Source organism: Haemorhous mexicanus, chromosome Z (assembly GCF_027477595.1).
Source record: "Haemorhous mexicanus isolate bHaeMex1 chromosome Z, bHaeMex1.pri, whole genome shotgun sequence".
Classification (NCBI taxonomy): domain Eukaryota; kingdom Metazoa; phylum Chordata; class Aves; order Passeriformes; family Fringillidae; genus Haemorhous; species Haemorhous mexicanus.
The window spans coordinates 85,132,253-85,151,344 of record NC_082381.1 but is presented as its reverse complement, the minus strand read 5'-3'; the positions used below and the strand labels follow the sequence as shown (position 1 = coordinate 85,151,344).

The following is a 19,092-nucleotide window of genomic DNA, read 5'->3' as shown; positions in this document are numbered from 1 at the left end:
AATTTCTCACTTAGCATTAACAAACCCTACCTTGCCTTTTAGTGAATTGCTGCAAAATCTAAGCATTTCAGTCAACACATCCATGACTGACAGCACTCAAACGTGCTCAACACTTCATAAACATTTTCTTTAGGATGATGTTTGCAGCATAAAGCTTTGAATGCAAGAAAAAAACATCTCAAAAACTTTTCCCACTGTTAATATCATGTTAGCAACAGTAGGAGCCACAATAGGAGCCACAGTGCCAACGAGTTTTCAGCAGCCAAGGCAGTTTCCAGCATTGTCAGACTTGCTATTGCAGTGTTAGATTACACGGTGCTCAAACAGTGTTGCCAGTACAAGCCCACTTACATTAGGGTTCCCAATGCTGCCAATACCAGTCCCACTGAATTGGCATCCACAATAATGGAAATCTTTTCTAGAACTGTACTTAGGCACTGTCTACATGAAAGACAACATACAAGAGAGTATAGGGAGAAAATATTTTAACAGAGGAAGTGACCAAGAGTTATTACACCAGTCTCTAAATTCTACATTCCTCTTCTTCAGCTTCCTCTTATCTACCCACCCTCTAACCTCTTTTGCCAACAATCCCCCTTCTCTGCTTTCTTACACCTCAGAAGCAAGCACATTATGCATGGAAAGAAGGAGGTGAACATTTGCATTAAATCAATCCTTGTATTTAATCTAGCAGCAGCAGAAATAAAAAAAAAAAAAAATACAAAATTCAAACGCACTGATATTTCTCAACTGGTTAAATATATCTTGCCACTGGAATTTGAAAACATTTAAGATGGCAAGCTTTCATCTACATTTATGAAAAGTTCAACAGTAACTCTGTAATACAGATGGCACCACATGTAGCATGCTTACCATAGACATCTGGGGATCTGGAATCTTAACAATTTCAGGACTTGTCAAAATTGGAGATGACTCATCACCATCCTGAATGACAAAAAATTGTAAGCATATTAAACATTTCAAGTTTTAGGGAGAAAATGTATCATATTAATGCATTGTGAACTCTACTACATGAAGAAGAATGACTCAACTGCTGACAGTTTTAAGGGAAAAATAAAATAATAACCAGATTATTTTTCTTGTCTGTCTCTTTCCCAGATGACAAGCGATTTGGCAAGACAGATGGAAGTTCACTAGAGGAGACACAGCTTGACAGCTCACTACTATGATGCCACACAGGTGAGTGGAGAAATTTGCCACCATTGTCACGTGTCCTCTGGAAGCATGAAGAGAAACAAAACCAGGCTCTGTAGTTCCACCAAACCCACACAGTTTTTTAGAAAAACCACTACGTTGCAGAAAATTTATCCTAAAATTTCAACACTTTAAAAGTTCAACAGAAGGATGTATGTAACCTTATCTATCAGAGGTTCCACATGCTTAGAGCCTAATCTATGCCGTCTAAATAAGAAAGGGAGAAACTACAAGTGGCAGGCTTTTAATTTTTTTTCATTGTGTCTGGTTCCTGTTTGAACCAGACACAATGAAAAAAAATTAAATGCCTGCCACTGCATTACAAAAGTAGCAACTCTGTCTTCAAGACACACAGCAAATGTGGTTTTGTACTTCATAATACAATAGTTTCTGGAGGGTAACTAACATTAATAAACGCTATGAAAAGACATTTCATTTAAAATACAGAAAAAAACAGTCAAACTCAGAACAAAACAAACTCAGCATAACATGTGCTCTGCCATATTTATACTGAGTCTGTTTTCATTTATTTTGCTGTAAATTTGAGATCAGAATAAAATTTTTTTTACTTACCAACATTTCCCACAGTAACTAAGTTTTCAGGTAACTTTCTCAGGTGTCTTTCTGCCCCCATCCTCTTTTCTTCCCTACTTTTCCAATCACATATGCCCTTTGGGATAGCTTTACTTTTATACTTTTCAGAGGTAACTTTCAAAGAAGAGGTTGTTTCAAGGGGAGAATCATTTATCACTAACAAGATACATGAGTTTAAAATTGCCATTATCCACCCAAGAGAAACTTTTTTTCCTACTACATAAATTTGTGTTGCTGGCTACAGTAAAATATCTATTTATTAGATAATAATATTTATTTATTAAATATTTATTATTTTATTTTAATAAACAAATATTTGTTTAATATTTATTATTAAATAATATTTATTATTAAAATGCTTCTTTAGAAAGACACTTTTAATTGTATTTACTAGTGTCCTATGCCTTTCTGAAGTAACAATTTGACAAAAGTCAAAATAAGAACACACATATCCTTCCTAGTTAAGGGAAATAAACACACAGTCTGCTGGTGGCTGATGATGGTCCTAGAATATGAGCACGTTGCTTTTCTCATTAGTCTTTTTAAAAAAAAAGCATGTACACAAACATTGAAGAGGCAAAGATGACACTTGCTTACAGTATCTCTACTCTAAAAGCATACTGCCTAAATAATGAACTTAGCTCTGACCTCGCTGCACAGAAATAACAGCATCAAAGTATTTCCTTAACAACAAAATATGCTGCACCACTGACAGTAGACTGAATTGGGCTGGAGTCACAGTGAAAGATCAGCATTCATGCTGAACAATGCCTCTGCCATCTCACCAGGCAGAATGCTCAGATCATGTCACAGTAGTCTCATAAAGTCAAATTATATAAAAAACAATGAAATTGTTGCAGGTGGGAGGAATCCTTCTCATAAACACATCTGATGACAGACTGATTTCTATATACCAATACCTTATCTTCCAATTCCAAACTCTAAGGCTGCAATCTGACTTTGCCTTTATAGAAACACAAGATTCCAATCTTCCAGGGACAAGTCTCCACTCTGTTTAGAACCTTCACACAAAAGCCCTGTATGAAAAACTTGACACTGGAGGGGATTCAGTAGCAACAAGCTACTAACTTGCTACTAACAAGCATTTAAACTCTTCAGAGTATCCAGGTGCCATGAAGATTCTCTAGGGATAAGCAGTAGTAATACCCATTGCTGTATTTTTCCCCTCAGTGAAAAAATGATAAAATCAGATATATTAACTGAAAAAGGAAAGGTTTCAGACTGATAAAGTGGACATTTACCCCACAATTAGAAGTCTCTGGCAGACATTAAAAATTCAAAACTCCCCAGGATGAGAATGACAATAGCACTATTGTCTAAATTTTGCTTACTTACAAAACAACAACAACAACAAAAAGCCCTCCAGTGTTTCATGTCAAAATCCTTAGAAATGAAGGTTAATGAGTTTTTTTCCCCAAGACTAATGTTAAAAGAATGATTTGTACACTCATTGCTGGCAACACCTTTTGGAACCTTTCAAAAGAATCACGATAATGACTGTTTATTTTAAACTCTTTGAATGTAGTCAGATCATGATGTAGAGCGAAGCTGACAAGTTCTAGCTATTCAGTTCAAGCACCAGGAAAACCATTCCCAGTGTTTTGCTGCATGACAGAACAAAGCCTTAAGCTCAATCAAAACTTGCCATGTAATCAAGTTTTTCCAAGCATTCATGGGACAAGTTACAGTGTCAGGAGCAAACATTTTGAAACAGACTGCTTAATGAAATACTCAAGAATGACATTAGCTGTCCTGTGAAGGATGTCAGCTGTTTAACTACCCTTCTGTAATTCTCCATTACACCTTGAGAGCAACATGTGCAGCACCACAATCCTGACCATCCAAAGTTACTAAACCAAACCAGTGCCTAAATTAGCACTTGAATTTGGCCAAGTGCATACTTTTGAAGCGTCTTTCCTGATCATGCCCATATAGACAGCTTTAGTTCACGTCATGGAAATCTCAGAAATCCCTGACATCCTCTAACTGCCAACAACCACGTGGGATGTGATGAAAGACAGACCAGAGCACAAGTACACAGGGCAGACACTGGGCCTTCGGCAGCCTCTTCCCTCAGTGAATCTGCTCCTCTTGGCCTAGCACAGGCAGAACCTGAGATGACCTGCTATTCTGCCACCAAGAAACAAGAGCAACATCAAAACTAAACAGCAGGAACTTGCTTTAAACTGCTGTGCTACAGAGCTCTGCAGATATTTCACTACAATAAGGTCAGTGTGGGTGACTTTATACAAACATTAGTGTTCATTTAAGACAGTCCACAAAATTTGCAGAATTTTCCAAACCAGCAACATTCCTCTGTACTTGCCTGAAAATCAGTTTCAGAGCACAAATAAATAGGGAGGTTCTATTTATCTTATTTTTAAACCAAAACACCATTTAAAGTAACACCAATGCCAACCAACATCTCTCCCACAAAAAAAAAGGGCAGACAACCACTGGTGTGGACAGTACTTCTACCTTTAAATCCACGAAAAATCTCTGATAATCTAACTTATTTATCTTTTTTAATGAACTGGATGCAGCAGCGCAATTATTTACCCAAAGACATATTTCACTTGAAACCTGCACAAAAATACATTAGTGATAAATGCTGGTGTTATTTGTACTTGATAAGTCGCATAGAATTTCTGCCTAAATGGAGAATCTAAAGTGATGGTGTCATTACTAGCAGACCCTATCCCTCACGCCTCGACACTGTATTTAAATGAAGTTAACACAGAACATGGAAAGAGACTCTGCCACCTCACTTCATTGTAATTGAATGTCGAGTCAAAGAACCCCAAATCCTATCAGTCGCTGTTTAACAGGCTAGTTCTTCCTAAACACTTGAAAACAAATATATCAACAAAACTGTGACAAGTAATCTCCGCTTTGACTATCGGTCACAAGCAGGTGACAACAGAACCTTCTTTCATTATGCTCGGTGCACTGGATTGGTGATGGCCGATACATAGACTGCAGACTGTAATTGGAAGCATGACAAAACTGAGAAAACAGGCACTAATTTATGTACCATTTCCTACGGCTGTCAGAAAAGGGTCAAGAACTTGTTGGAAAGCTACTTTGTAACAACAAATCCTTCAAACTGCAGTTAGTTACAGCTCTAACACGTACTATTACACATTCAATTACTTTATTTCTGCAAGAGAAGCCAATTCATACTTATTATGCTCCATGCACTTTTAATATGCTTCAGAAACATCTGTTAAAAGAAAGGTGCATGCTTGGAGTCTGAATCTTTTTCCCTGTATCGTACACATCTATACAACCACAATGATGGAAAAAATAAGAAGTCATATGTGCACATCAGGAATAATTCATCTATAATGGCAGGCTGCTGGAGGTAACAGAGAGAAGTCATTTTTAGGAATGCCATGTTCATTTATAAAAAGAAAAGAGCCAAGAGGACACAAAGCCACTTATGTTTGCACCTGTGCAAGGTATAGCATGTTCTCATGGAAAGAGCTAGCTGTTAGTAGAAAGTTTCAATATTTTCATCATATTCTGTTATGCTCTCCAGACAAGTATTTCCTTTATTTCCACAGAAGTAAATAATATTATTTTGTTCATGGGGAAATCTGTCACATCGTAGGTTTTGTTGTGATTTGTAACACAAGATAGTTTTGCAACAGCACAGTCCTCTATAATTGCTAGTTCTGGGATAAGTGTACAGATGCATTGCAAAAAAAGGCATTCTAAAGGCAAAAAGATTTGAAATGTGTGGAAAGGTCTCACTGTCAACTACAGTCCCCAAAAAGAAATGCTAAACAGCTAACCTACACAGCTGCCTAAGACCAACTTTCATCCATATTACCAAAATTCACCAAGAAACTAAACTGAAAGTAAAATAAAGTCACAAAAAGAAAACCAAATCAACTGTCCCCCCGACAAAACTGACCAAAAAGCTCTAACCAAACACAGACCTCAGAAAACACTCCTGAAAGCCAAAAAACTCCAAGTTTTGCAATATATCAAATAGTTGAAGCAGATTCTGACCTGTTTTTTATTATTTTAATCCTGTTTTTTGCTATTTATTACTGTATTTTTCACTGCCTTCTTCAAAAATTTTCAGTTAGATCACAGCTCTTTCAGGCCAGGCCAACCAGTAATAGCCATACACACAGAAATACTTGTAATCCATTTTGCCTTATGTTAACATTTTGTGTAATGAATTAAGCTTTTTAAAATTCTCAGAATAAATGCTGCTTAATGTTAGTACCTCTGGGCTCAAGAGCACTCCAGCTTCTTTTCCTACCTTCTATGTCCTTCCAATAAAGCTGCATTATTTGTAACTTTCTGCCTTCTTATGAATCTAAACACGCTGAAATATCTAAGAAACAATTTTATTTTAAACCAGATTATAGATACACTGCTTTTTCCATCTCAGTGGACCTTTCCACAATACACAGAGTGATAATGCCTTCCAATACGACACTGATGTCTGTTAAGCTCACTGATAATCCTTCATCCCAATAAATTTTAACTTTAGAAAAACACTGAAGGTGGTGCTGTGCAGATCTGTTCAAACAGCAAGGAAAGATGTGAGACATTCCAACCTAGAAGTCTTTTACCTAATTACTCCACACCATTTTCAGTACAAAAGACTAAACTTCTATATTTTTTAATTTTACAGAAAATGTTCACCAGCAGAGCTCCTGTGCAAAGTTTTAATAACTCATCTTCTATAAAGCTGCCACTCAATACAGGTACATATCCTCCAGATCTAAGTAATAATTTTACATACAGCTGCTTGTAAAGTACTGCTGGGTAACTGAAGGAACTATAAATCAGAAAGTTTTTAATCACTCACACTTGTTAAATTCTGTAATCTTGAACTCCATTACACAAATGACTGACATCTGCAATCATGTTGCATCTATACTGTCTGATTTGTATGTACATAAACAGTTGCCACTGACAGCTGTCTGCTGCTCTACTGCAGCAGAATATTTCATCTCAGCAGAAAAACCCATTCATTTTAGGTGCATATGCTGCTTTTTAAAGACAACCATAAAGCCTGCAGGGCACATACCTTTTCGTAGTAAACTATTCCATATTCTTTATCATCGCACTTGACACAACGGAATTCAATCATCAGGTACATAAAATTGGAGCTTCGTTTTTCCCTCTGAGGAAAGAGCCACCACAGAGGTGTATCATTTTTTGCAAGGCATCAATCTTCAGCATTCTCAGTACAGCAATTACCTTACTTCCTTTGTGCTGCAACTGATTAATTAGGTTATCAGCTGCTGCAGCAATTATTTAGTTAATAATTTCATAGAACTACTTGAGACCGTATCACCTCATTCCCGACATTCTTACTACCTCACATTCCCACTTCATGATACATATTCATACTTAACAGATGAAAACCTGTTTTCATCAGCAGCTTCCAGCTGTGGGCTAAAAGGTATAAAAAAATGCAATGCAGAATAATCAGATGACCACTGGGTAATTGGTGTTTGGTTTTTTGTATAAATTATTACCTATAATTAAGCACATCAAAGTTAAAAAACAGAAGATATAGAAAAAGTAAATCATTTTTTTAAACCAACACCATAAAAGAGACAGAATCAACTTGGACTACAAAATTAGATTTGCAGCTTGTTCATCTTCAGAGGAAGATATGTTCATGTATGCATTTTTTAAATGCTCTACCTAGAAAAACTGCCTAGAACTTTAAAATCTAGGTGAGAAACAAGCAAGAAGTTTAACAATGAGTAATGCAATTTCAGTTAATTTAATGCATTTTTAATGGCTTGACTTTCCACCATAGACAAAGTGGTTCTCTGTTTAAAGCACAGGTCTAAAAATTTTATTTCACTGTATTTTTACTGTCAGTGAAGAAGAGAAAGCTAAAGGAAAAAAATGGGATAAAAAAGATGATAGGCTAATTTCTAAAAAACATCAAAATATTTTTAGAGGCTTATAAAACCACAGATTTTAGTTAAAAAAACAATGTGACTTCCAAACCTATGGTTACCAATACGACAACAAAGATCTCAGTGCACAGGAAAAAACAGAGCTTTTTGGTGCAAGATGAGTATAAGAAATTAAACAGTTTGAGCTGATTTTGATCAAGGAAGGTTAAAACCTCATTTAGGAATTAAACTACCAGATTATTTTATTTTTAAAAAAATATTTGTTCAAAACTACAAATGTCTTTTCTCCACACCCAAAGTTAAAAAAATAAAGTTGAACAGCTCTGAAGCCAAGGAACAGGTCAAATGTCTAAAAAGCTCCCCACAACAACCTAAAATACTAGAGATAAGTTAGTCATACCTAACAGTGTTTGCTCCAAGCTGTTCCAAATTATTAATAAAGTCTACGTTCCATGATCGAGTTCACTTGAAGCTGAAAACAGCTAAGACAGCTGTGTACATGGTGGATGAAATGCTGGACATAAGCTGGCCATGTGCACTGGCTGCCCCAAAACCAGCTGTGCTGAGCTACTCCTCAGCAGGGTGGGCAGCAGGTCACAGGAGGGGTCTCTGCTCCTCTGCACTGTGAGAGCCCACCTGCAGAGCTGCATCCACCTCTTAGGACCTCCACAAAAAATAGATGTGGACCTGATGGAGGGAATCCAGGAGGCCACTATCATACTCCAAGGGCTGGAGTACCTTTGCTTTTGAGACAAGCTGGGAGAACTGGGGTTGTTCAGCCTGGAGAAGAGGAGGCTCCAGGGCCTGAAGGAGACCTGCAGAAGAGCTGGAGAGGGACTTCAGACAAGGGCACGGAGTGAGAGGACTTTATTGTGAGAGTGCTGAGGCCCTGGCACAGGTTGTCCAGAGAGACGGTAGAAACCTCATCCCCAAAAACATTCAAGGTAAGCCTGGACAGGGCCCAGACTATCCTGATCCAATGGAAGATGTCCCTGCTCATTGCAGAGGGGTTGGATTAGATGGCCTTTAAAGTCCCTTCAAAACCAATCTATTCTGTGATTGTCATTATTGCTAAAGTAAAATCAACTTTAAGCTTCCAAAGAATTACTTTTTCCTTCACCATTTGCACTTGCAGTTGAAGGAAATAAAACCAAGCAGTTAAGAGTTAACCAAGAGTTAAATCTCCTAAAGAAGTGAAGGCTCATATTAGTATGATAAAACACCTCAAAATTCCAAACCTGATCCTACAATAACTTACCTCATTGATCATTTCTATTTCTCTAAAGGTGAGTCTGTCCAGCCAATCAACTTTCACCATGTGACCTTGCCGATGAGACTTGGTGAGCTGCATGAAAAAAAGCACAATGATCACATTTAAATTGCTCAGAGCAAGAAAAAGAACACCGAAGTTATAACAGAGATACTAATATGAAATCAGACAAAAAAAATAAAGGAACTGAAAAAACTGTACTCACCTTGTATAGCAGACACATAGTGACATAGTACACACCTTATAAACAGCCAAACCATGCCATAAAAATAAGTCTACAATCTAAAATACCAATACCCAGCAAAGACCATAATAATTATCCATGCATATCACCTTTGCATTTTTAACTGGCAAAACCAGGAACTTTTTCTGAACTAAAGTCACATAAAAAAGACATCCAATTTTTGTATTACTATGTTTCATATAGTAAAACCCACCAAGCCAAACAAAAATAAAGTATTTCATAAACTATACTGAATATTTCTGCCTGTGTCAGCCTTTCCTAAACATGAAAGGCTGTTTCCAGACTGGGACTACAACTGGGTAAACTGAAGATCTTAGACCAAGTCACAGACAGCCTGCTTTCTCCTTTTAGTCATCTGATTAGTAGCTCAAGTTTTAGTCCTATGCTTACAAACTACTGTAGCAATAGCAAGAAAGTTGTTTAAAGGACTCATTAAGAATGGAAGACAAGACCAGAGCATACTACTTGTAGTTTCAGACACACTAACAGAATTTTTAATGAAATTTTTAATGATAACTTTTTATCCAGCAGAAGACCACACCAATATGAAGACTGCCTTTTGGCTGCTAAGAAATGACACGTATTCTTAAAAAAAAAAAAAAATCAGTAATTATTGTAGAATGCAAGAGATGCAGAGGGACTAGAAGACATGAAGTTCCTTCATCTTTCAAAGAAATTAGCATCTGTCTAGAAAATGGCTAGCAAAGAGACCCCCCAAAATTACTCTTATTAGGGGAAAGGTTACAAACATTATTTCATTACCTTTGTTCTGTGGTCAGCCTGCCCACCCATGAGCATCTGAATGTGAACAGACAGTGACACTGACTGCCACTTCTTGCCCGGCTAAGGGACAGGCAATACAGAGACCTAGGTCAGCAGGAACGAAGGTACTGGATGCAGGAGAACACAACAGCAGCCTGCTGCTTCCACATAGAACTGGAGATGGTATTAGTACAAAAAAAACATCACAGAGGATTTAGGACTGGGAGATGTCCAGGTTGCACAATCTGTCAGATATGTGCACTAGACCTTCCATAGCTCAACACTAGAGGTACACTAAAAATAAAAGTCTTTATGAAGATAGAAAGTTGAAGAGTTTGCACCAATTTTACTGTTTCATTATTCACTCTCAAATCCTCACTAAACTGATGTCTTAACAGTACAGGCACAAGTATGTTGGGCTAAAGTTTGCGTAATCCAAGTCTTGGAGAAAAAAACTTGGTCACAAATTCTTATCTCATTTTCTTTTTACTGCACTAGAGAATAAAGAAAATGAAAGTTATTTTGTGTGTCTCAGAAGAAAATTATTAATGCATTAAACCTTTAAACCTCCCTTTTAGAGGAAAAAAGTTGTAATACAGCAATTAATTAGGTCTGCATACAAGAACTGGAAGATCTGTGAGCATACAGATACACATGAAGAACTGCTGCCTTAAATTAATATTTACAGTTTAAAATAAGAGAGAAGCTAGTATGCCTTTCAGGGAAAGAAGCATTAATCATTTGCTACTAAGTAAGATGCATCCCTTTAGATAGTATTTTAAAATTATTATTACCTAATTTCATTCAGCCAGCAGAAGGTATGGTGGAAATGAATGGATCAAAAAGAACTTAAGACTACTTTAAGTTTAAGTAGAATAAATTCACACACTACTCATGGGAGAAACCTTTTAATGTCATTCATGTTTGAGAATGCTAAAATACTCTTCCCATTAATATTCCTTAGTACACAAAAAATCCGCATTCACAATGCCTCCAGAATGCAAAGCCATGTTTTTTTTCATCAGTAGCAGTCTTACTAGCAACATTCATGTGTTTTGTGAGAGCACAACCATATGGCACCTCAACATGAAAGGGGGGACTTGCCAACAGTATCAATTATTTAAGGTAAGGTAAAACTCTTCGATCACCTACTCACTGGTTTTATACAAATTCCATGTAACAATAAAAAACACATACAGACATAAACTCAGAAGCACGTCAAGAAAGGAGCTATCTTTCAGATGGAGAAAAGATCCTTCCCAAGCTCTTCTCCAAAGTTAGCCATTATCCGGAAGATTCTAGTTTGGGCTCTGGTACTGATCTCAATCAATAGCACAACTAGAATATCAACAGAACAACTGGACAGGTCTGTTCAATAAACAGGAAAAAAAAAAACCAAACCAAGAACAACAAAGCCCATACAAACTTCCCATGTATGTACCTAAGTCCTAGTCCTTTTTTTAAGTCCTAGTCCTTTTACCTATATTTAAATGTACCTTCACACAGAGCAGCATGAGAAGGCATTCAGAAACTGGTAAATAAGTCACAGAAAAACTGAAGCTGATTGTGTTTGAACAATGCCTATTTAGGAGTGACACATCACAAGAACCTCCTCTGCTATGTCAACAGCTGAGCAAATGAAAGCTCCCATAGACACACTACCCAGAAACACTAATTTCCCTAGCATCTGATGGTAAAATGGTTTTACAAAAAGGACCACAACAAAATATCAGTCAAAACACTCCTCTTTCAGAAATTAGCATCTCCCAAAACAGCTTTCAGAAGAAAAGAATGGGGGCAGTGATGTTATTAGCTTTCTATAAGCCATTAACTACAACTCTCAAATAGGACGTGAAAGAATTCCCTTGTATTCCCCAGAGGCCTTGGGCCATCATCTTCCAAATGCCAAAACAGGCTAAAACAGAATGAGTTATTTTAAGACTGACGTACTCTATTTTATTTGTGCTTTTTGAGCTAGAGAGAGTGAGTGGTAATGTCTGCGTAACAGAACTAACATGAAAGGCAGGGCCTATACTTTCAAAGCCACTCTCAGAACCCACAGCATCCATCATATAACCATGTGATGAACTGGAAATAAGACTTGATATTTAGTATCTTTTTACAAGGACTCCTTAGGCCAGATGGCATTTGTTGTACTACGATCAAGAAATGGGGCAGCACCGGATTTAATGAGCTTTCCATTATAAATTCAGTGCAAACTACACTAATAAAACAGAGACCCTTAAATGAAAGTTAGTTTATCACTGTCATAAATCTCTAGATGAGAAAATGGTTCTGTCTTTCATTGGGAGTCCCACAAAGGTCAGCATAAAATCTGGGAGACCAAGATTAAGAAGAAAGCTCTCTGAATAGGCAGACTGAGCAATATGGAAAGCTTACGGTAAGCTTACCAGAATAATCAGAGATCATCTAGTAAAACAGCCCAGTAACTAACACACTCAGACCAATTTCAGTAGTTTTGATGGCAAGAATATATTCTGCCCACAAAAGCTCGGAGGCAAAAATACTAATATATATATTCATGAGCTTAAATGAATGAAACTAGGGTTAATTTTTGCAGTTCTACTCAAGTTCTTTCTAAAATATAGGTATGACATCACTTCTGAACACTATGCCACACAGCCTCAAAGATAACGGATGGTGTCTGAAAGAAACTCAACTGTTCTCACACGTCACTGTTAGGAAAAGTTCTTATTAAACCTAATGGAATTTTGGCTTTAAGCATCTTCAAGGCATATTCATGTTTTAATTCTTTACAAATAATTTAGATCTTAAGTTGCTCCAACAAACAGCTACATGTAATAGAAAGTTTTTTAAAAAAACACTTCAGAAGCAATTAAATATGATCAGCTTTAATCCTCTGTATAAATCCTGTGAAACACTTAACCAAAGGAAGAGAGCTATCACGTGAGAAAACAGCACTGGAAGCTGTCTTCATTTCTCTCCAGTGAAGTGCATGCTTGTCACATACATTTTAAAGGTTACTTGCTCTTCCATTACCTTTGCCAAGCGGCTCATTTGATCTTCAGAGACTGTACTGCTGGTTCTCCCAGGAGTTTTGGTGGGCTCAGAGCCATCAGCTTCTACATTGGGCCAGACTTTCAAGTCATGCATTCCTTGTCGAAACATACTGCAGGGAAAAACGCAGAATCACTTCAGTAAACTCAAAATAATACAGCTGTCAGGAATCAAAGTTGAGGAGCAACTGCAAGAAAATGAAGTTGCTTCCTTTGTCAAAACTACAAAATTGCATTAACTGAACTCTACTGCATAAATGTCTTGTACCTTGTGTTCTCCACAGCCTTTATTTTACTGGCACGTGGAGTTTGGAAGAAAATTGTCAAGTCAGAGATAACTTATTCGGTAAGTGGAAGAAAAATGGGTAATTCCCAAAGCCAGGGGGGTGGTACAAACACAAACTGAGGAGACAGCTCAACCTTCATAGTTTTATTATTTGTAATGAAGCAGAAAGTATTCCTCTTGACTTGCAAATTGTAACAGTAACCCTAGGTCTGCCAGTATGAAAAAAATCAACTACAAAGCTACCTAAGTTGCATTTGAAGATCAATGGCTATAAAGCAGCCTTCTGAGCTGCCAAATAATAATAATAAAAAAACCATACCAAGAAAAAAAATGCCAAAACTCGCCACACACCGCTTTCTCCACCAATGCTTGAAATTGAATTGATAATTGAAAGTGTGCAGTGAACAGAACTTTGCAGGGTAACTGACCACATATTTTCACTGCAAAACCCTGCTTACCTTGCACATTTGTACTGATCCACCCATAAAAGATGCCCCAAGAAATCAAATGCATTCATTACTTCTGCCAATAAGAGCTGATCACGTAACTCTAAAAACTTCAGGTAAATACAACTGACAGAAACATTTTAAAAAGTGAACCATTAAAAATGAGAAACAAGAATTAGAAAGACCATCTGACCTTTAATTTACTCATCACTTCATACAGTATTACTACAAGGGTTTTCTTTTAAAAACTACAAAATTCAAAAATTTTTTGTTGGTTTCTCTCCATCTACTTCATCCAAGTTCCACATGCTGGAAGTACGACTTGTAAATGAAATTTATTTTTAGCTTTTTCCAGGTAGTGTGTTTTAATGCTTTAACAGCTACAAGCAGTCTTTGGGGCACAGTCCAATTGATCAGGTTCAATCTTTTGCCTTTAGGCAATGTCATCCTTTTTTTTCAAGCAGTATCCTCAATGAGAGAGATATAACCTTTCTCTACAGTCACTTTTTGCATTCAAGCATCATTAGAGTAGCTTTCCTAATGATAATCTAAACTTTTCCTGCACTTCAGTCTAACCTTATTACTTCTCACCCACTGGAGAAAGGAAAAACAGGCTATTTCTCCCCATTTTCCAGCAGTATACAAATACTAGAAAAATGTTCCTACATTATTTTTTTCACCCTGACAAGGCATAACACTTCCTCCATCACACCTACTTGTTAGACATTCAATGATACAGACTCCCAGTAGTCTGAAATTTGACTGAAGTAGGTTAGAAAGAACAGAATACACCCCAGCTGAGTGGAGAGGGAAAAGATAGGAAAAGAAAAGGGTACAGAAGTGTCTCTGATGCACATACTTGTAAACAGGTTACATAGTCAATCTTGTTCACACATTTTACAAGAGCACCATGATGCTGAACCACACAAAATTTAAGATTCACTTCAAAGTACAAATCTGTTCCTCTCTTTTCCTGGGCAGCTGCTCCCCACTCTGTATATGATAACAATCAATTGCAAAAAAGTACCTGGGTCTTCTAATCTTCCTGTTTTTTCAGTCTCCTTTGCAACTTAGGTAAGGTTCTTTCAAAGTATTGTTCATCTCACTGATTATTATTTTAATCCTTCCCACCTTAGTATTTTACTGAACACACCCTCTACTGGATCATAGCATATTAAATTTGAAAAATACTGACTTACTGAGTAATGTTTTACCCCCTATAAATAACAGTGCATTCACAGCCTAACTGCAATCCAATTAAACAATTTTTTAAAAGTTAACAGTACTGGTATCTATGCAGTACAAGGGTGTAGATGTGACACGATTTCAGGACTCGCCATCTTAAAATGCAAGCTTGTAGATCATCAAAAAAAAAAAAGAAAAAAGGTGTTATACAGAACACTTCTTTTATACAACACTGCAGCAAGTGTGAAATCACACTCAGGAATAATCAGGAGCAAATCACCTATGCATCTGATTTTTTCAAACATGGAACTATTAACCTAGTTTAGAAAATATTTAAAAACTTATCTCTCATAACCCATGCTACATTACTATTCACAGATGAGCTTTAAATGTGCACTAGAGAAGAAAAAGAAGTATACCCATATTTTCCAAAGAGCGAGACCGTTGTTCCTCCCACAGGAACAGCTTTACCAGGTCCATACACATCCCAGATGGTCAGAGCCACCTGAGCATTTCGAGGCAAGTCTGGATACTTCACAGGCAGTTTCAGCCATTCATTCCAGCTGCAGAGAAACACTATTTATTAGTCATAAAGATTTACAATTCAAGTTACTCTCTATTAGTTTATACAACACAGATTCTCCTCAGAATAAAATTTTCTTAGGGCAAATGGACTATTTTCCTGTGGGCTTTAATCATTCAAACACAATGACGAATGGCTACACACAAAAAGAAAAATATTCTGGCTTGATGACTGAGTAGCAAGGATCAGGCTGTCAGCGACAGCATGAAAATGTATCACCCCTGGCCCCAGAAGTTACTTAAAGAAATACGACTTGCCCAAGTACACAAGTAGCAATCTTGTCACTTACCCTTTACACAAAAAGATTGTTTTTGTGCTGGCTGGATAACACTAACCTTTTGGACACTTGAAGAAGCATAAGCCATTTTATAGAAGACAACAGAAAACAAATCTTTCTGGCAGAAATAAATACTTGGTGCCCCACTAACTATGAGGAATATGAAATAAAAGGCAAGCCACTTACTTCCATCTAGTGCTAAAAGCCTTGTAGGAAGTCCTAACTGGAAGAGCAAGCGGCTTCCCCTCTGCAAACACCTGACAAGTTACATACAGGTCAGAGCAAGTCTCTTGGTACAGTCCCGAGAACTTCAGCATCGGATCTTCTAAGAGAGCTTTGTAGCTTTTCTGTTCTCTTTTTCCTTCCAGACTTCCTCTATGGGGGAGAGGGCAGGGGAGGAGGAAAAGAAGAAAACATAGGTAAGCCAGAATTTATTCTAAGTAAGCCAGAATTTATTCTATCCACAGTAGAAATCCTTCTGCATTTCCATAGCTTATACTTAAGAGTAGCCAGAAATCAGGCTATTCTCACTTTGCACTACTGCTTGTACGGAAATCCAAACACCAGAAAGGAACTCAGGATGTGAAATGCCGAGCCAACATGGAATGTACTGCTGTACTGATTTAGGCGGGGGTGAGGGGAAGAGCAGGGGGGGCAAGAATTACTTGTTTGTCTTTTAAATGGAGGTAACTTTTTCTAGTACAACCTGTGGATTCTCAGACAGACCTTAAGTAGGGCAACAATAAATGAGAAGACATAGGCTGCTATTATTAAAATAGACAAAACAAACATCAGACTACATGTGCTCCAAATACTATTTGGAAAAATAAAACCCAAAACAACTATAGTAAGTCAATTTTTAAGATCTATGAAATGCATGACAGGTTTTGGAAGTCAATCATCTCTCAAATCCACAACAAAATAAAGTTCACTTAAGCCGATTGTTCGAATAAAATTTGGTTAAAGCCTTGCAGCACTTTGCACAATGTTACTGTTAAGAGGAACTGAACGAATTTCTCAGGCTTCAGCTATACCACAATGAAAACAGACATGCACATTAGATACCTGTCTGTGGATGCCCAAGTTAAAACAAAACAAAACAAAACTTGAGGTGATGGTGATGGGAAAACATGTAGGATAATCCTCCACCAAACACAAATCTATTTGTTTCCATAAAACCATTTCAGAGTAAATAAACAAGTTACTTGCATGGAACTGACACTGTACACTCTAAGGATGACACACACTTCTAAGTGCTAAAACAAATAAAAAAAAAGGATAATTTTAATTTTGTTTGGTGGAATGAACGATCAAAGAGGTCACATGAATCTGACTCCTGATGGCACAGAACAGTGTGGGCTGGCAGGGACCTTAAAGAACATCCAGTTCTAACCCTTGTCATGAGTGGGACCACCTTCCACCACCATCACCTGTTAAGAAATTAAACAACCCTTAACAAGTTTCTCCAAGTTAGTTTCTCAGAAAAGTGCAAGATACTTAATGTAGCAGCATTTGGGTGGGTACACGACATTAGAGAGTCAACCACATCCCTCCTACTTCTCAAACTTCTCATTGCTGTGATGAAGTAAACTAACTTGAAGAACAAAACAAAAATTACATCATTGTAGGGTAACTCCAGCTTCAACAAAAGTGTTTCCACATGCTCATTTACATGCTGCAGCACCTGGATCTTGCTACAGTAAAACACCCCACTAAGACCACCATGCTTTCACAGAAGCATGGAAACAAGCAGCAAGAGTGTCACCAGTTTATCTCCTTCCCTTAACACTCAGGAGTGAGCTGTGTCACAGTGGTGGCCCTCCAATTCCCGAAGGAAACTTACAGGAAAGAACAGGCAAGACTATTTACAGAAACATGTAGTGACAGGGCAGGGGGGATGGCTTCAGACAGAGTAGGTTTAGATTAATTAGGAAACAATTCTTTACTGTGAGGGTGGTGATGCCCTGGCACAGGTTGCTCAGAGAAGCTGTGGCTGCCCCATCCCTGAGAGCGTTAAAGGCCAGGCTGGACGAGACTGGGACCAGCCTGTGATAGTGGAACGTATCCCTGTCTATGGCAGGGGGTGCAACAGAATGGGCTTTAAAGGTCTTTGTAACGCAAACCAATCTGCGATTCTATGACAGGTGAGAGGCTACGGGAGCCTGAACTGACAATCGCTGCCTTGGAGCACCTGAGGACACGGCACACCTGACATGCGTTCGCAGCACAGCTCCAGCCCGGCCCCCGCTGCCTCCCCGCGGGCCGGGACGCTGGCAGGGACGCGGCTCCGGAGCTGAGCCAGCACCGCCTGTCTCCGGGCACCGCCGGGCTACGGCACCAGCGCGCCCCGCCGAGGGGCGGGCGGCCCGTTACCCCCTCCCAGGGCGGCAGCGACCGCTCCCCTCTGAGCCCCGACGCCGCTCACTCACATCTTCAGCTGCACGTTGATGTCCAGGTCGCAGCTGTACACATAATAAAGCCTCTCGGTCTCGCCCATGGCCGCCGCTGCTGTTGCTCCCTGCCCGCCCCCTCAGCGCCCGCGGGCAGCAGCGCCGGCCTCCCCGGCCGCGCTCCGAGCATGCGCCGCCGCCGCCATCTTGAGTAAGGGAGGAAGGAGCCGTGCCGGCCCTCGACCAAAATGGCCGCCGGCCCGCGGCCGTCCCCGCTCCCCCCGCCCCTCCCTTCAGCGCCTCGGTGCGCGGCGCGCGACATGGCGGCAGCAGCGCCGCGGTGAGATGGCTGCGGGCCCGGATGGCTGCGGGTGGCTCCTGTGCCGCCTGAGGGCGGAGAGGGATGGAGCTTCGCAAGAGCATCACAGAGTGTCCTGAGTTTGAAGGGACCCGGAGGGATCATCGAGTCTAGCTCCTGGCCCTGCACAGAATGCCCCAACTATGGAGTAGGAGACGTGTCTGAGAGCATTGCCCAAATGCTTCTTAAACTCAGACAGGCTTGGTGTTGTGAGCACATCCCTGGTCAGCTTGTTCCAGTGCCCAGCCACCCTCTGGGAGAAAAATCTTTTCCTGAAACCCAACCTAAACTTCCCTGAGTCAGCCTCAGACCGTTTCTTCAGATCCCATTGCTGAGACAAGAATGAAGAGATCGGTACCTGCCACTCCTCTTCCCCTCAGGAGGATCTCGAAAACCACAATAAGGTGTTCCCTCAGTCTCCTCCAGGTCTAACAAACCAAGTGAGCTCTTAAGGCTTCACTTCTAGACCTTTCACCATCCTCATGGCCTCCTTTTGACCCTTACAGGATAGTTTGGCTTG

At 39.1% G+C, this 19,092-nt stretch overlaps 1 protein-coding gene across 2 annotated transcripts in view; it reads right to left on the bottom strand.

Annotated features, from left to right (window-relative positions):
- The window catches only part of PIK3C3 (phosphatidylinositol 3-kinase catalytic subunit type 3), a 66,893-nt gene extending 48,481 nt beyond the window's left edge, over positions 1-18,412 (bottom strand). The window contains exons 1-7 of one of the 2 annotated variants that reach the window (XM_059873483.1): positions 18,254-18,412; positions 16,011-16,199; positions 15,384-15,527; positions 13,031-13,160; positions 8,992-9,078; positions 6,884-6,979; positions 874-945 (exon numbers count right to left, since the gene is read on the bottom strand). In XM_059873483.1, the coding sequence (XP_059729466.1) occupies positions 874-945; positions 6,884-6,979; positions 8,992-9,078; positions 13,031-13,160; positions 15,384-15,527; positions 16,011-16,199; positions 18,254-18,321 (786 nt within the window). In that variant the 5' untranslated portion in view covers positions 18,322-18,412. The remainder of the gene's footprint in view (positions 1-873; positions 946-6,883; positions 6,980-8,991; positions 9,079-13,030; positions 13,161-15,383; positions 15,528-16,010; positions 16,200-18,253) is intronic. The other variant, XM_059873484.1, reaches the window with a different exon arrangement.
- Positions 18,413-19,092: the final 680 nt, after the last annotated feature.